Source organism: Sorex fumeus, unplaced genomic scaffold (genome assembly GCF_029834395.1).
Source record: "Sorex fumeus unplaced genomic scaffold, SorFum_2.1 ptg000081l, whole genome shotgun sequence".
Taxonomy (NCBI): Eukaryota; Metazoa; Chordata; class Mammalia; order Eulipotyphla; family Soricidae; genus Sorex; species Sorex fumeus.
In genome coordinates this window covers 10938666-10953878 of record NW_026606138.1, presented here as the reverse complement: position 1 = coordinate 10953878, position 15213 = coordinate 10938666, and the positions used below count along the sequence as shown (strand labels likewise).

The window sequence follows — 15213 nt, the reverse complement described above, 5'->3', positions numbered from 1 at the left end:
GCACAGCGGATAGGGCATTTGCCTTACACGTGGCCAACCCGGGTTCAATCCCAGCATGCCATATAGTCCCCTGGGCACCGCCAGGAGTTATTTCTGAGTGCAAAGCCAGGAGTAACCCCTGTGCATCGCCAGGCGTGACCCAAAAAGCAAAATTAAATAAATAAAATTTCATTATTGAAATTTATTATTTCAACAGCAAAGACAAACTTTAAGGACACATATCAAATCATAATGTAGGTAGCTTTGTCTTTCTGGCTTCTATTTTTCCAATATTCTTTAATATAATTTATCTTTATAATCAAAAGTAAAATTGGTACCATTACTTTTTTACTTATATACCTGAAACATCAAAATGACAGTAAATAATAGCCAGCTGGAAATGGGATTGAGATCCAACTCTGGGTCTAAACATTAAGGACAGTAAATGAAGGTCAACTGAATTAAAGCTCTGGCCATTGTGCTTGCCCCTGGGCCAGAATCCCAGAATCCTGTGCAGCATAGTGGTTTTGCCATCCTTTTAACTTAGCTAGGATTATATTCGTGGGGAAGACCACTCTCTTTGCCATCTTCATGTCTGCAGCTATTTTGGGGTACCCCCTTTTTGTGCAAAAATAAATTTTAAACAGCTCATCTCAAATAACAGGAAATTCTCTATGTCAAGTGTTCTTTTTGTAAAGTTATTTTCTCCCTTGTAGAGAGGGTACAGTGATTGTTTTCTTTAATAAATATCCATGTTTCTTGATTTCTCCTTCAAGCTCCTACACACCCATGAACATGTATCTCTCTTGCCTGTCTCTGTGTCTCTTTGCTTGCTTTTTCCACTTTGGAGAAGACTGAGTTCCCTCCTCAACACGTACTTCCTGTCTTTCTTTCTCTATACATCTTTCTACGCAAGTGTTGTTCAATAAAAACTATCTTGTCTCACTGAAAAATGAATAAATAATTTAAAAATACACACTATGCACACACATACACGTTTCTTAGTACTTCTTGTTCAAGGGTCAAGCCTGCTTTACCTGTTTTCAATTTTGTTTGTTTGTTTTGGGGCCACTCCCATGCTCAGGACTTACTCCTGGCTCCATAATTGCTTGGGTTGTCAGGGATTGAACCCAGGTCAGCCACCTGCAGGACAAGGCAAATGCCCTACTTGGTGGATAATTGCCCTGGCCCCTTACCTGTTCTCAATTATTTTAATAAAATTGAATCCACAAGCATATTTAGCCTCTTGAAGTTTGATAGACTTTTGGTGCTGAGATACTTCTTAATTAAAAGGTTTTAGTTCAGTTTACTCTGCCCATGTACTGGTGCCAAAATTTGAAAACATCAGACCCAGGCATCCTGACTCCAGAGACCTAGATTTAAAGATATGTACTGTCTCCCAGACCGAATTTTGTATTGCAGAATTTCTGGCCAAAGGGGAAAGAAAAATCTAAGAGTGTTTGGTAGAGCATAGTTGGTTCGTGATGCCAAATTTCTTCTACTCCCTCACTTTAAATCCTTTGAAATATAAAATTTACAAAGAATCTTTTTGTATGTTCCAAGATATTTGACCAAGGATTGCTGTAAATATTCTTACCACCTCAAACCTAACTAATTTAATCTGATCCTAAATATTCTTGGATTGGGGCTAATTGGACCTAAGGGATTTTTGGTGCTGGTATTAGGATTCCAAAGTCTTATCCAAGAAATATTTTCTTTTGGATTTGCTACCTGAAATGTGGGTAACTAAGCAGAGCTCCATGTGGCCTTTGATCCCATTAGAGGGTTCTGAATTAGCAGCCCAGGCCCATGAGTGAAATATGATATTAAAATAACACCACATTCAAGTCATGGGAGATCTCAGTGTAATTTATATGTTTAGAATTCCTGGGACTTAAGCAACATAAAATAAGTTTCAGTTGCTAAATTGTGATTTTCCTTTTTTTCTTACTGGATTCTTAATCCATATCTTCATGTAGTAGAGATACAGAAGAACAGAAAATTTCTAACTTCAATTTAGGAATTTTAGAAACTCTGAGAGCTCCATAAACATATTATTCAACACTCTAAGACAACCCAGTGATAAATGCTGCTTGACCTTCTCTATGTTCAAGTTCAAGAGCAGCTCTAAGGGATTGGATCAAGGCTTTTGAGTTTTGCATATAGTTCCTGGTGCCATGTGGCCCTGACATGAGCACCAAACCAGAAGTAGACGTAGAGCACTGCTGAGTGGGCACCAAACCCAAAATCAAACCAAAACACCCACACTGTGTCATCTCCTGCTACTTATCTTCCATGAATCTTTGTTTTGTCACATTTGATCTTTTAGGAGGAAGGCCTGACTCATTGAGCTTTGATTATGGCTAGATTGTGCTTCATCAAGGCTTTCCCTAATTGGGAATGGGCTGTGGACCTTTCCTTCCTGACCCTCACCAGTGACTAATCACCACTCTTTCTGCACAATGAGCAGCCACTTCAACAGTGACACAAGTACTCTTTCATCTTGTTTATGGACTACTTTAGCAAGTGTTCATGGGAAGCTTTCTTGTGCCCAAGCAGGAACTAAATGGGCATTCCACCATCATGCCTTAGGTGCACCCTCATGCTGGCCTTGTGTCCAGGCACCATTCAGAACATTGGGGTTGTCAGAGATTATACCACTCTTACCCCAGGACTGGTAGTCAAGTGGGTGCTGCTTAAACCAACTCATAGATTTTGTTTATTGTCTCAAACTTAAGTCTGGAGAGATTGTACAGTGGATAGAGCACTTTCCTTGCTCGTGGCTGAGCCAGGTTCTATCCCCAGCATCCCATATGAATAAAGAGCCAGGAGTAAGTCCTGAGCACTACTGGGTCTGACCCAAAACAGCACTGTAGCACTGTAGCACTGTCGTCCCATTGTTCATCGATTTGCTCAAGCAGGCACCAGTAACGTCTCACAACAAATTATGAGACTTGTTGTTACTGTTTTTGACATTGGAATACGTCACGGGTAGCTTGGCAGGCTTTGCCATGCGGGTGAGATACTCGGGGTAGCTTGCCAGGCTCTTCAAGAGGGACGGAGGAATCGAACCCGGGTCGGCCGCATGCAAGGCAAACGCCCTACCTACTGTGCTATCACTCCAGCCCAAAACAGAACAAATAAAGAAAACCAACACCAAACTGCAGAATAAGCCACATTACGCATTCTCCCCTATTCTCTGTAGCTGACTGCCTACTGAACTCAAAGTAGAAAACATACACAATTTGTATATATCATTTCCTTTAAAATAGTTTACAGATTTTGCTAAAATAAATAAATAAATAAATAAAAATGCAAGGACTTCTATCAAACTCAGAATTAGCCTAGCAAAGAGTGGTATAAGTGCATTGAAACTGGGTGGAAGAGTACACCTTTTTTTTTTTTTTTTTAGTCTCAGTGAAATAATAAATTCAGAGGTAAAACAGGTGAACTTGTAAGTGGAATTTCCATCTCATTGTTTTGAAAATGCTTTCTTAAAACTGCAGGCAGTAAAAATGGTACTTTGGAAAAGGATCACTGACATTCTTTTTATGTTGGGCCACACCAGAGCGTATTCAGGGACTATTTCTGCTCTCTTTTCAGGGGTCACTCTTGGGACAGTATGTGGTGCCAAAATTGGAGCAGGGTTGGCCACATGGAAGGCAGGCACCTTACTCTCAGTACTATCTCTCCAGCATAAGGAGGATTCATTATCACTTTGGTGTCTAACTTAGCTATTTTGGAATCACACTGCAAAATGCTTTTGTGAGGATACCAAAATGGGAGACAGAATATTGGAATTCATCATGTAATGACTTTAGCTCATTTCTGAGCCAGTGTTACCCCACTTACCTTCTCTTTGTGAAAAAGCTGATTTGAATGGTGCAAGACCAATGCAGACTCTCCACTTGTTTGCCACAGATCCAGCCTCTGGTGCCCATTGGTGCAAATGTCCCCAACTCAGAAAGGGCCGTTCGGTTAAAGATATTCTCTCAGGGTCATGCTGGCCTTCCGTTGTGTTCTATACATTCTATTTTCAGTGGACATTTTATATATAAATAATTAAGAATGAGCTTCTATTACATTTTAAAATATTCTTTCCCAATTTTGTCCTAATTACAGAGCAAAGAGATTGCATTCCAACTTCACGAGGACTTAATGAAGGTTCTTAATGAGCTCTATACAGTAAGTACATGATATTTCTTCTCTTGCAAGAATCACTGGTTCAGAATTTTGGTTTGCAGAAACACCGCCAGTATTAGAACTCATTTGGGGTCATAGTGTTGCTGGTTGCTTGTCTAGTTGAAAAATGGAATCAGGTGAAGTGGGTGGATTTTTTTGCTATTTCTTCTGAACTAGGGAAACTATGTGCAGAAAGAACAGTGGATACTTGAATTTTCATTGTACAAGATTATTTGAATTTTTCTTTATTTCTGTTCTTAAAGAGTTGTGTTAAATGCAGCTTCATCCACTACGTTATTTTTAGTGATTCGCTGACACTGCTAATTCAAAGAAACCTATCATGTGAAACCTCTATAGGAAAGTGATATTTTTCCTAAAATTAACTTTGTAAATATTTGTATGTGTATTATATTTTATTTTACATGATGTTTTCTTTACCTATATTTATGAATTGAAATGACAGTCCTTATGTCTTAGTTTCTCCCTTAGAAGCATTTTCCTTTACATGCAGTATGAAAAAGTTAAAAGATCATATCCACATATCAAGTACCTAATGAAGATGAGTTTTAGAGACTAACGAGCATTTTCTAGCCCATTGTTTATGTGATTTGTTAGTTCTTAACTAACTTATCAACCATTTCTTGGATCAGAGCAATAGTACAACAGATAGGGCACTTGCTTTGTATGCAGCTGACCCAGGTTCGATCCCCCACATTCCATATGGTACCCCAAGCGCCACCAGGAGTAATTTCTTAGTTCAGAGTCAGGAATAACCCCTGAGCATTGCTGGATGTGGCCGAGGGGGGGCAGGGTTGGGGGGAAACACTTATTAACCATTTGTAGAAACCCTGGAGCTATAATAAACTCAGCTCTGAGTCCTCCGAAGAAGTGCAAGATCTACTGAGCTGTGTTAAGATGAGGTCTTTGCTACGCTTTCTTTGTGGTTCCCTTCACTTGGGCTTGTTTCACCTTGATACAGGCTGGCTATAGAGCCTGTGTCCTTTACTGTCATTTTCTCTTTATTGCCAGAGTCTAGGGAATGTTTTCTGATGAAAAGCTCTAAAAGGTTATTGTCTCCCAAATCATACAGAACACTTCAGCAGTTAATCTCCTGCTTGGTTTATTTTATTTTTAATATTTTATTTCTTTGAAGGTTTTTTTGGGGGGGTTGGGGGGGTTGTTTCTTTGCTTCGGCTGTGCCAGAAATCAAACCCAGGTACTCAGACATGCTAGGAAGACAATTTATTACTGAATTATACCTTTGGTCCCTATTTTATTTTATTTAAAAAAAATAAATGGTTTGTTTCCCCAGGCATGATCCTTGCACAGAGTCAGGAGCATGGTCAGATGTGGTCCAAGTACCATTGGCCACATGTGTGTACATTCACACACACACACACACACACACACACGAGTTTACTTTAAGAGTCAGAGAGATAGTAAAAGGGTTAAGACAGTTGTCTAGCACATCACCAACTCTTGTTCAATGCCCCATACCACTATGGTCTCCCAAGCCTGCTACAAGTAATTCCTGAGAACAGAGCCAGGAATAAGCCCTGAGCACAGTTGGGTGTTGCCCAAATACCACCTCCTCCCAAAATAAATGAATAGCACTAATGTTTTCTTACAAAAACTGGTGATAAATTGGACATGTGACTTAGTGTCAGTCAGATAAATAAATAGGTGAATAAATAAATAATAATAATAGGTAAATAAATAGATAAATAGGTAAATAAATTTGTTATAACCAGTTGTTTCATGTATGTTAGAGGCTGAGAAGATCCAGGATCTGCTGTCAGTAAGCTCACAAGCAAGGAGAGCTAGATCCTAGTCTACCCTAAGCCTGCAGGCCTACGGACCATGAGCACTGATGGAGTCCACTTGATCCCAGGTTCAAGCACAAGGAATGAAATGACCTGTTTTCCTCAGAAGCCAGTACATAGCGTATGACTGACTCTCTGACTCTCTTGTTGTCTCTTCACACTCTCACTGGCTGGAGGAGGCTCTTCCATGTTGAGAAGAGCAATTCTCTTTACTCCAGACACTGATTCAAATGTTGATCTCATCCAGAAATCCTCTGCAGTCATGCCCAAAACAATGCTTAATGAGCTCTCTGGGCAGGGGCTCTGTCAGATTGATACGGAAAATCAATTAACGACCACAGCATCTGATGAGGTCTCTTAGTGTAGCGGGGAGGGCCCGTGTTTACATCACAACACGTGCTCCCCGCCTCCATCATCTTCTGGCTGTATGTGACACTGCTTCCGGTTTCTCCTCTGTGAAAATGAAGTTATAGTGATACCTGACTGTTAGAGTTTCTAGAGTTAGTAAATGTTCCAAGACTAGTCAGTATTCTTCTACAACCCACTGCTGTGCTGGGTGTTACTAGATATACTAAGGGACCTAGCTGATGAATAAAATCAGAGCAGATGACCAGAGAGATGGATTGTGCAGGAGTTAAGGCCCTTGCCTGGCATACTGCTGACCCTGGTTAGAATCCCTTGCACAGCATATGGTTCCCACATGCATTGCCAGGGGTCTCCACTGAACACAGAGCCTGGAATAGCCCCTGAGCACTGCCAGGTGTGGCCTTCCAAAACCAAAAGAATAGAGAAATACAGACCAAGTTACCTCCTCTCAAAGGATTTATATTCTAATATGGACAAATAGACAGTAACCAACTGTATACAAATAATCAGGTGTTAGGACCAAGAGGGAAAAGAGAGCAAGTTAATATGTATAAAGCATCCTGAGCAGTTCCTGGTACATTGGGAAGGTTCATCATAAAGCATCGGTGAAGGTGTCAAGCCTGGCCCACAGTACTGAAATCTTAAAGGATTATGCTCTATTTTAGTAGGAAAACATTTATCCTCCATTAACATTTGTTTGCTTTGCCCGGATTTTGCAGGACTGGACTCAGCATTTTAAGAAATAAAGAGTTTACATCTTCAGTCAGAAAATTCTAATAGAGATTAACACAGATGTCATGATAAAGCCACATGAAATTGTCAATTATATGTCATTGATTATCATGCTTTCTGTTCATCAATGACACACATGGCTAGCCAGCGTCAAGAGGTAATCCGTCCTCAAGTTCCATTAAATCACGGGGCGAGAACTGAGAAAATGAAGATTTATCCGGGCCTCCTTGTGAGACAAAGCATGCCAACCCTTTCGTTCTAGACGCAGCCGTCAACGGCGGGCATTCCTAACCCCAGTTTTATTACTGGGATTTGAGGCTCAGAGTCATTAGCTCAGCAACATTCAGACAGTAAATTAGTGCTGCAAAGTCTAACCCCAGTTCTGCCCTGCAAGGCTGCCCCTCAATCTCTCACTGGACAGCTGCCCTGGGGAAGGTTACTCAGGGAGGCAGGGGGAGGCTGGGCAGAGCAGGGCAGAACCTGATTTGAAGAGCAGATGAAACTCCTCTGTGTAACTCTTACACAGCACACCCCGGTTGACACTTGTGAAAACTTGACTGAACTTTCCATGCAGTTGACACAGGATATCAAAGGGGCACACCCAGATGGCTTCGCACGTTTGGCTTTAATATTAGGACATGCGTTTCTTTGGAGTGCCTCTTGAAAACATAACCTTTCATTTAGTGTTCTACGTGTCAACACCAGCTGCTGCGCGGTAGGCTCACACGCAGTGATTACTGCTAAGTATCCCTGACTCCTTCCATTCATCTTTGTTGTCTTCCTTCAGAGCTCTAATTCTAATTTGCCTAACAAATGTAAATAGAGAAGGGAAGCTGTTAGGGTACCAGCCCAGAAGCCTGGGAACACCTGGTAGGAAGTTATTTGAAAAATAGAGTAGCTGAATGCACACAAGAGTCATTCACACCATTGCATTTCTTTGAACCCCCTGTCTCTCTTGTAAATCTGAAAAAAATAAGAAGCTCGTTTTTTAGAGGGATGGAAGGGATGGACGCTCATTTTTTAGAGGGATGTTTAGCTCCAAGCTCTTCTTTGCAAACTCCCCCAGGACAGCTGAGGAAAGCTTTCTTGGCTGGCTCCAGCAGCCTTCCCCAGCCCTGAACTCTGAGGAAGAAGCATGCCCAAGGCAAGGCTGAAAATTCTAGTCCAAGACTTTCCACCTCGAGCAGGAAGATTTCTTTGAACACCAGAGATTTTGATTTTGTGTGGTGGTTGGGGAGAGGGTGAGGAGAAGGGTATTTTCACGCAAGGCATTTTAAGTTTGAACTATGTAGTCCTGTAGTGAAAATGAAAAATTCATTCCTTGCAGATGCGCTTCAAAGTGGTGTGGGTCTAAGAACAAAAGAGAAATCAGACATGAGAATATGAAAAAAGCTCCCGAATGGAAAACCTCTGTGGAATCTCACATTCTCCTTATTGCCACCTGGAAAACTTTTTCCAAAAGTGGTCTATTTAGAGAACTGGGGCTAAGTATTTCCATAAATCCTTCCCGTCTTCATTGCTAGACACTTAGATGGAAGGAGAAGGGGGAAGGGAATCATGCAATTGCCTTTTAAATCCTAATTTCTACTTTTAAATTTTAACCTTGGCTTTGACATAGACTGACTTTGTAGATGAGGTTAACTGGTTTCACCTAGCTTCATTTTCCTGCCCAAATGATTGAGATTTATGAACTTTCCATTATAAGGATCCTTGAGGACAAGTGTTTCATAAGAACTTCCTGTTGCCTTGTAGGCTATCGTGCTCATTAATGAAGCCAACTGCACCCTTGCTCCTCCTTGGAGTTTTCATTTTTCCTCCTAGATTTGAGAACTAGCTATGGTTGGTGCTTATGAATTACAGATCACACCTCCTGTCAACATAAAGGAGCAGTATGAAAATTATTTGGCTTAGGAATAGGGGAGAAAGTGCAAAAGCATATGTCAGTAGCACTGTAGCACTGTCCTCCCATTGTTCATCGATTTGTTCAAGCAGGCCCAGTAACGTCTCCATTGTGAGAATTGTTGCTACTGTTTTTGGCATATCGAATACGCCACTGGGAGCTTGTCATGCTCTGCCGTACAAGCGGGATACTCTCAGTAGCTTGCTGGGCTCTCCAAGAGGGACGGAGGAATCAAACCGGGGTCAGCTGCATGCAAGGCAAACACGCTACCCGCTGTGCTATCACGCCAGCCCATATTTCAGTAAAACAAAAATATTTCTAAAAAATGTTTCCTACCAGAAGTCCTTTTTAAAGTGCATTATCCAAAGGATATCTTTCTGAAATAGTGTTAAAAGTTTTAAGTTATTAAATTGCTTTAATAACAGAATCTTAATCAGAATCTTTTGTGTTGGGTAATTTATAGTATAGTACTTAGCCTCGTTTGCTAATATTATTATTTATTTTTATTTTGTTATCTTTGCCAGTGGAATCAAATTATTAAAAAAAAAACAAGTCTGTGCTTGTTTAGGGGTGGAGTCACACCCAGCAATGCTCAGTGGTATTGCTAGGGAACTCGGGTGCCAGGGTTCCTGTGTGCAGTGTATGTTCCAGGCTGCTGATCTATCTCCTCAGCTCCTACAACCCATCCTTTTTATTTTTAATTGACTTACCGTGAGATATAATTACAAAGCTTTCATGTTTGGGTTTCAGTCACACAATGATCAAACACCCATCCCTCCACCAATGCACATTTTCCACTTTTTACACCCTCAGAATATATTCCCAGAAGTGGTATTGTGGGGTCATCTGGAAGCTCAATTTTCTAGTTTTTGAAGGAATGTCCATATTGTTTTCCAAAAAGGCTGGACCAGTCGGCATTCCCACCAACAGTGAAACAGAGACCTTTCTCCCCACATCCGCACCAGCATTAGTTGTTCTTGTTCTTGTTCTTTTTGATGTGTGCCAGTCTCTGTAGTATGAGATGATATCTCATTGTTGTTTTAATTTGCATCTCACTGATAATTAGTGGTATAGAGCATTTTTTCATGTGTCTTTTGGCCATTTGTATTTCTTTTTTGAGGAAGCTTCTGTTCATTTCTTCTCCCCATTTTTTGATGGGGTTGGAGATTTTTTTTCTTGTACATTGGGTTGTATCTTGTACAATTGTACAATTTTCTTGTACTATTCTACTAGTGTCTCATATATCCTGGATATTAACCCCTTATAAAATGGGTGTTGGGTAAATATTCTTTCCCGTTCGTGGGCTCTCTTACAGGCCATCCTTGAACTCGCATGAAGTCTTTCCTGTACAATGGTGTTAAACAAAAGATAGATCATTCTGTATCACGAGACAGATGAGGGAAGAGGCATTGGAGATCCCAAAAGAGATGTCCACACTGCATACTGAGAAAGATTCATAAAAGAAAGATCTGACAAAGGATAGACATTCAGTAAGAGGTCAGGGTGGGGTGGCATTTGAGGAGAAAGGAACCGCACCGCCAAAGAACATGGAGGCATTGTGCTCTGAAGCCCCGTCTAGTGAAAAAGGGAAAGTGAATGATAAAAAGACTTTAGGGAAATTGTTAAATATTAATGTTTGAATTTAAATATTTAAATTTAATGTTGGAATATTTAAATGAAGTCCTAAAAACAGAGGGAGCAGGACTTGGTTACATAAATAATCAAAAGCTCTTTGGGAACTCGAAAGGCTCTTACACAAATTAACAAAGGCCTTCGACTTCCTGGTTTTCCTTATATTTTCATCATGAATGAGATGACAAATACTGAATTCAAGAGATAGCATATATGTGTCAAATCATCTTTTATTGAAAAAAGGGATTCTACATTCATTTTCCTATTTTAATTGCTGCTGCAAACTTAGATTGGGGGGGGGGGTGATAGTTGGAGGCCACACCTGGCGGTGCTGAGCCTTACTCCTGGCTCTGTACTCAGAAATTGCTCCTGGCGTTGGTTGGGGGATTGTATGGGACACCAGGGATGGACACCAGGGATCAAGCCCAGGTAGGCCTCATGCAAGACAAGCACCCTCCCCTCTGTACTATTGCTCCAGCCCCCGGGGAAGGCTTTTATGATTTTAAGATTCCATAGGGTTGTATCCAGAGTTCACATATTTCATATACTGAACCTCATGCCTTGATGCCTGGTACACACATGGGCTGTTGGAGATGTGTAAGACATTTTGCTGAGAAGAATTAGATGTTTAAAATTGCAGGTGGCTTTGAAATTCTAGTAAATTAGCTGGGCTTTCATTATACATGTGCTTTCCCCTCCTTGTTGCCAGCTAGTTAAAACTTTTCCATTGCAACTTGTGCAGACGCTGTGTTCAGTGTGACCCCAGTTAATACATACTCCCAGTGCCAGCTCTTGGGTATTGTTTTCAGTAGATTAAACTAGTATTTCAGGGCCTCTGAAGACTTTGTAAGAAACCCTTTTAGAGACAAGGTCTTTTGGAATGACCTTCCCTGTGGCTTTCTCTGTTGGCTTGTTGAACAAGGATTAAGTCTCTTTGCAGCTCAGTTTCTTTGGCCATTAAGACAAAGACATCCCTCTCCTCAGCCTTTCACGTGTGTGAGAATAAATATGCATTGGAAGATCTAAGGCTGCTATGGGCTTAAGATAGGCGATTGGGGGGTGGGATGTTTCATTCATCCCCATGGCGTCCATGAAGCATTCACTGTGTACCAGTTGCTACTACAAACGCTAGAAGTAACTTATTTTTTTTTTAATCAACAACAACCACCTTAGAGCTACTATTTTTATTTCAAATCATAAGTGAGAAAACTTTGGAAACTGATAGGTAGAACATGAACTCTAACCGTTTGATTCCTGAGTTGAACAGCAGGCTGTTCAAAAACTGAATGAACTCTCTTTTATTTTATTTGTAGGGGTGTGAGGGACATATCCTGCCTGGAGTGCTCAGAGACCACACTATGCTTGGTGCTCAGGGGTCACACTCTTCAAACCAGAGTCACAGCTGCATGCTGGGAAAGCCCTCAACCTTGGGACTCTCTTTGATGCCAAGTTTTCTCTTTAAACAGTGTTCAGAGAGAGAGAGAGAGAGAGAGAGAGTGAGATAGAGAGAGAGAGAACACGCCTACATAGAGGCAGTTTGGGGGTGGGGGAAGGAGTGGAGGGGTGATGGGAAGGAAATGGAACACTGGTGCTGGGAAATGTGTATTGGGTGGAGGATGGGTGTTGGAACACTGTATGGCTGAAACCTGACAGTGATCAGCTTTGTAAGGGTCTATCTCACAGTGATTCAAAAAAAAAAAATCTTAAAAAATAAATAAATAAACAGCGTTCTCTCTCTTAGAGTGGATAGGGAGGCAGAAAGTGTGTGAAGAGGAATTGTGGTTTGTGCAGTTCAGGATTTATAGGATGTCATTATTTGGTATTGGTCCCAAATCTCCAAATGTATTTCTTGAAGTTAGATGGAAATGACTAAAATCTTTGTTGCCTCCACTCTGAAAAATAACTTTGGGTGGTGGTGGGGGTGGGGGCAATTCCTTGGCGGCACTCAGGACTTACCCTTAGATCTATGCTTGGTGATCACGCCTGGCAGTGTTTGGAGAATGTATGTTGCCTCCGGGATAGAATCAGGCCAGCCATATGCAAAAAAAAAGTACCTCAACCCCTGTACTATCTCGCCAGCCCCACTGTGAAATTATTACAGGCTGTCTCTGGTGCATCCAAATAATATACACCAAATGACTGACAGGGCCGTCAGCCAGCCTAAGGTCCTCGAAGGTCACTGATGGAGAGCACGCAGACCCATGGTCAGGGCGGCAGCCCCAGGTTTCAGAGTCTTTCTCTGACCTTGGGCCCGCTTCTCACCCTGCCTTTCTGTTTCACCTCTGTCCTGCTGTTGGTGCCCCTTGTCTTGTGCTGTGATCACACACACACACACACACACACACACACACACACACACACACACACCCCTATGAGCTTTTCCTCTGTGGCGCCCTTGGCATATACCCTGGGGGAGATCTCGGTTCCTCCAGCTGAGAAACCGCCCTAGACAAGTGAGATATTCCCAGGTCTGGCCTTGGTCCTCTGCTCCATGTAAACACAAGGCCTCTATGGGAGCCTCCGGGAGGAAGCTGTCACCTGAGTGTAGGAATAAAGGAAAGGGAGGAAGGATGCTCTGAAAAGAGGAAATGTGTGGAAGAGAGTGGAGACCAGTGAAGCCATAGGGCCCACACACGCCACATAGCCAGGGATCAAGCTGGGCCTTGCTGTGACAACAGGGAGAGGGGGATCCAGACTCCAGTCCCTCGGCCCTCCACACTGTTCTTGCACCTAAAAGGGAAGGACTTGGGAGAGAGGAAAGATAAATCTCTTTTGCAAAATGAGAATTTCCTGGATCAGATGCCATTTATTTTATATTAGAAATCTCTGAAGACTGCAGAGGGGGCAGGTGCCACACCAACATGCTAATTGCTCTCATGAAAAATTCCTCGTTGCCACTGATGAGCTAGTATCAATCCATCAAGAAATATGATTGGATTTCGAGTAATAGAGTAGAGTGGAATCAAATTGGAATGGGCCAATTTATGAACAGAACATTGTAGGAATTTTTGCGGGATATCAATGTTCATGAAGAGTTCATGGGGACAAGTAAAACCAATAGCCCCTGTCGATGACTCAGACGCTTAAATTAGAAAACTGTCTCTAGTGACTGCTGGAAATAGTCAGTACAGGTTAAGATTAGTTGATTTCATTTATTCTTGTTACAAATACGCTTTTTAAAATAAGACATGAGAAGAAATTTATTGTTTAGGACAGATTTGTTGGTTTTCATTAAATGTTTTATGAAAGAAAAAAATCAGTAAAACTAATTGTCCTTTTTATTTTCAATTGAAGATTATTGTTAAATTTAGCATTTTGAGAAAGATGACTAAAGGCCAGAGAGATGGTACAGTGGGGAAGGTACAGTGGGCATAGCCTTGCACGTGACTGACTCAGGTGTGAGCTTCGGCACCCAATGTGATCTCCCAAGCACAGTAGTCCCTGAGTGCAGTCAGTAATCCCTGAGCACAGCAAGACCCCCAGTACCCCTCCTGCCCCCTTAAAAGGATAAGATAACTAAATATCATGCTTTTACATAACTATCAAAAATAAGTGACCAATCCTAAGGGTGTCAATTTTTGCCCCTCCCAAATAGTTCCTGGATTTTTCTCCTTAATGAGCACTTAGAGATTGATCACTAACCAGTTTAGGAGCTAATTAAAGTCACTACAGTGATCGATAGCCCAGCATAAGGTTTATCAATATAACAGTGTGTTAGCGTGTGTGGGCACTTTTCATTTGTAGATCTTTTCTATAGAGCCAGGCAGATGACTTATGACCCCCAAGCCCAAGGAGAATTCAAGGATGTACCTTATATCCTCCCCTAGCCTGACGTCCTGTTGGCTGCCTGCATGTCAGCAGCAGCATGGGGAGATAATTAGGTTAAAATGTATCTGCCATCTACCCGACACTGAAAAGAATCAATCCATTTAGCCACTGAAAAGTACACACACATACACACACACACACACACACACACACACACACACACACACACACTCTTCTCTCCAAATAAGAATTTATTTTTTATTTGTTACAAGGGTATTACCTGAAATCAGGAGCTGATTGGATTTCAAGAGAATACATATCCCAACACCTTTACCTAGGCAAGGAAGCTGGGAGCCAGGCCAGCGAAATGAAATCGTGCTGGGGGTCTGGGTTGAAACTGACCTAGTGCTTTTCCTCATGTGTAACTGACATATGTTCCCCCACTAACACTGGCTCTTGCAGATGGAGAAGAAAGCAGTGAATCGCTAACAGAAAACAAAAATGTGAATGGCAGTATGGATTTTATTTTTATAGAGACTCCTCCAAGCTGCCCTACATTATTTGCTCCATGCTTTATTAAAGTTCCTCTTTTAGCAGAACATGATACTGTGCTTTTCTCAAAAAGTCTTCTGCACCCAGACATTACCCACCAGTTTCTCCCTTTGTGATCAGGCCTCTTCTTTTGTGCTTTTTCTTTTCAAAGTGTTTGAGATCCTTCCTTTGAAGGCCCTATACCAGTTTGAACCAGTAGGGAAATTTCTTGTTGCCATCCCAAATAATGGAGGCTCACATTGAGGATCAGAATAGTTGAGGATCAGAATAACAGAAGGG

At 41.6% G+C, this 15213-nt stretch overlaps 1 protein-coding gene across 3 annotated transcripts in view; it reads left to right on the top strand.

The window, feature by feature from the left end:
• Window positions 1–15213, top strand: part of SRGAP1 (SLIT-ROBO Rho GTPase activating protein 1) — a 330458-nt gene that overhangs the window by 192682 nt on the left and 122563 nt on the right. For all 3 annotated transcript variants that reach the window (XM_056130792.1, XM_056130791.1, XM_056130794.1), the window contains exon 4: window positions 4102–4164. In XM_056130792.1, coding sequence (XP_055986767.1) covers window positions 4102–4164 — 63 coding nt within the window. The remainder of the gene's footprint in view (window positions 1–4101; window positions 4165–15213) is intronic.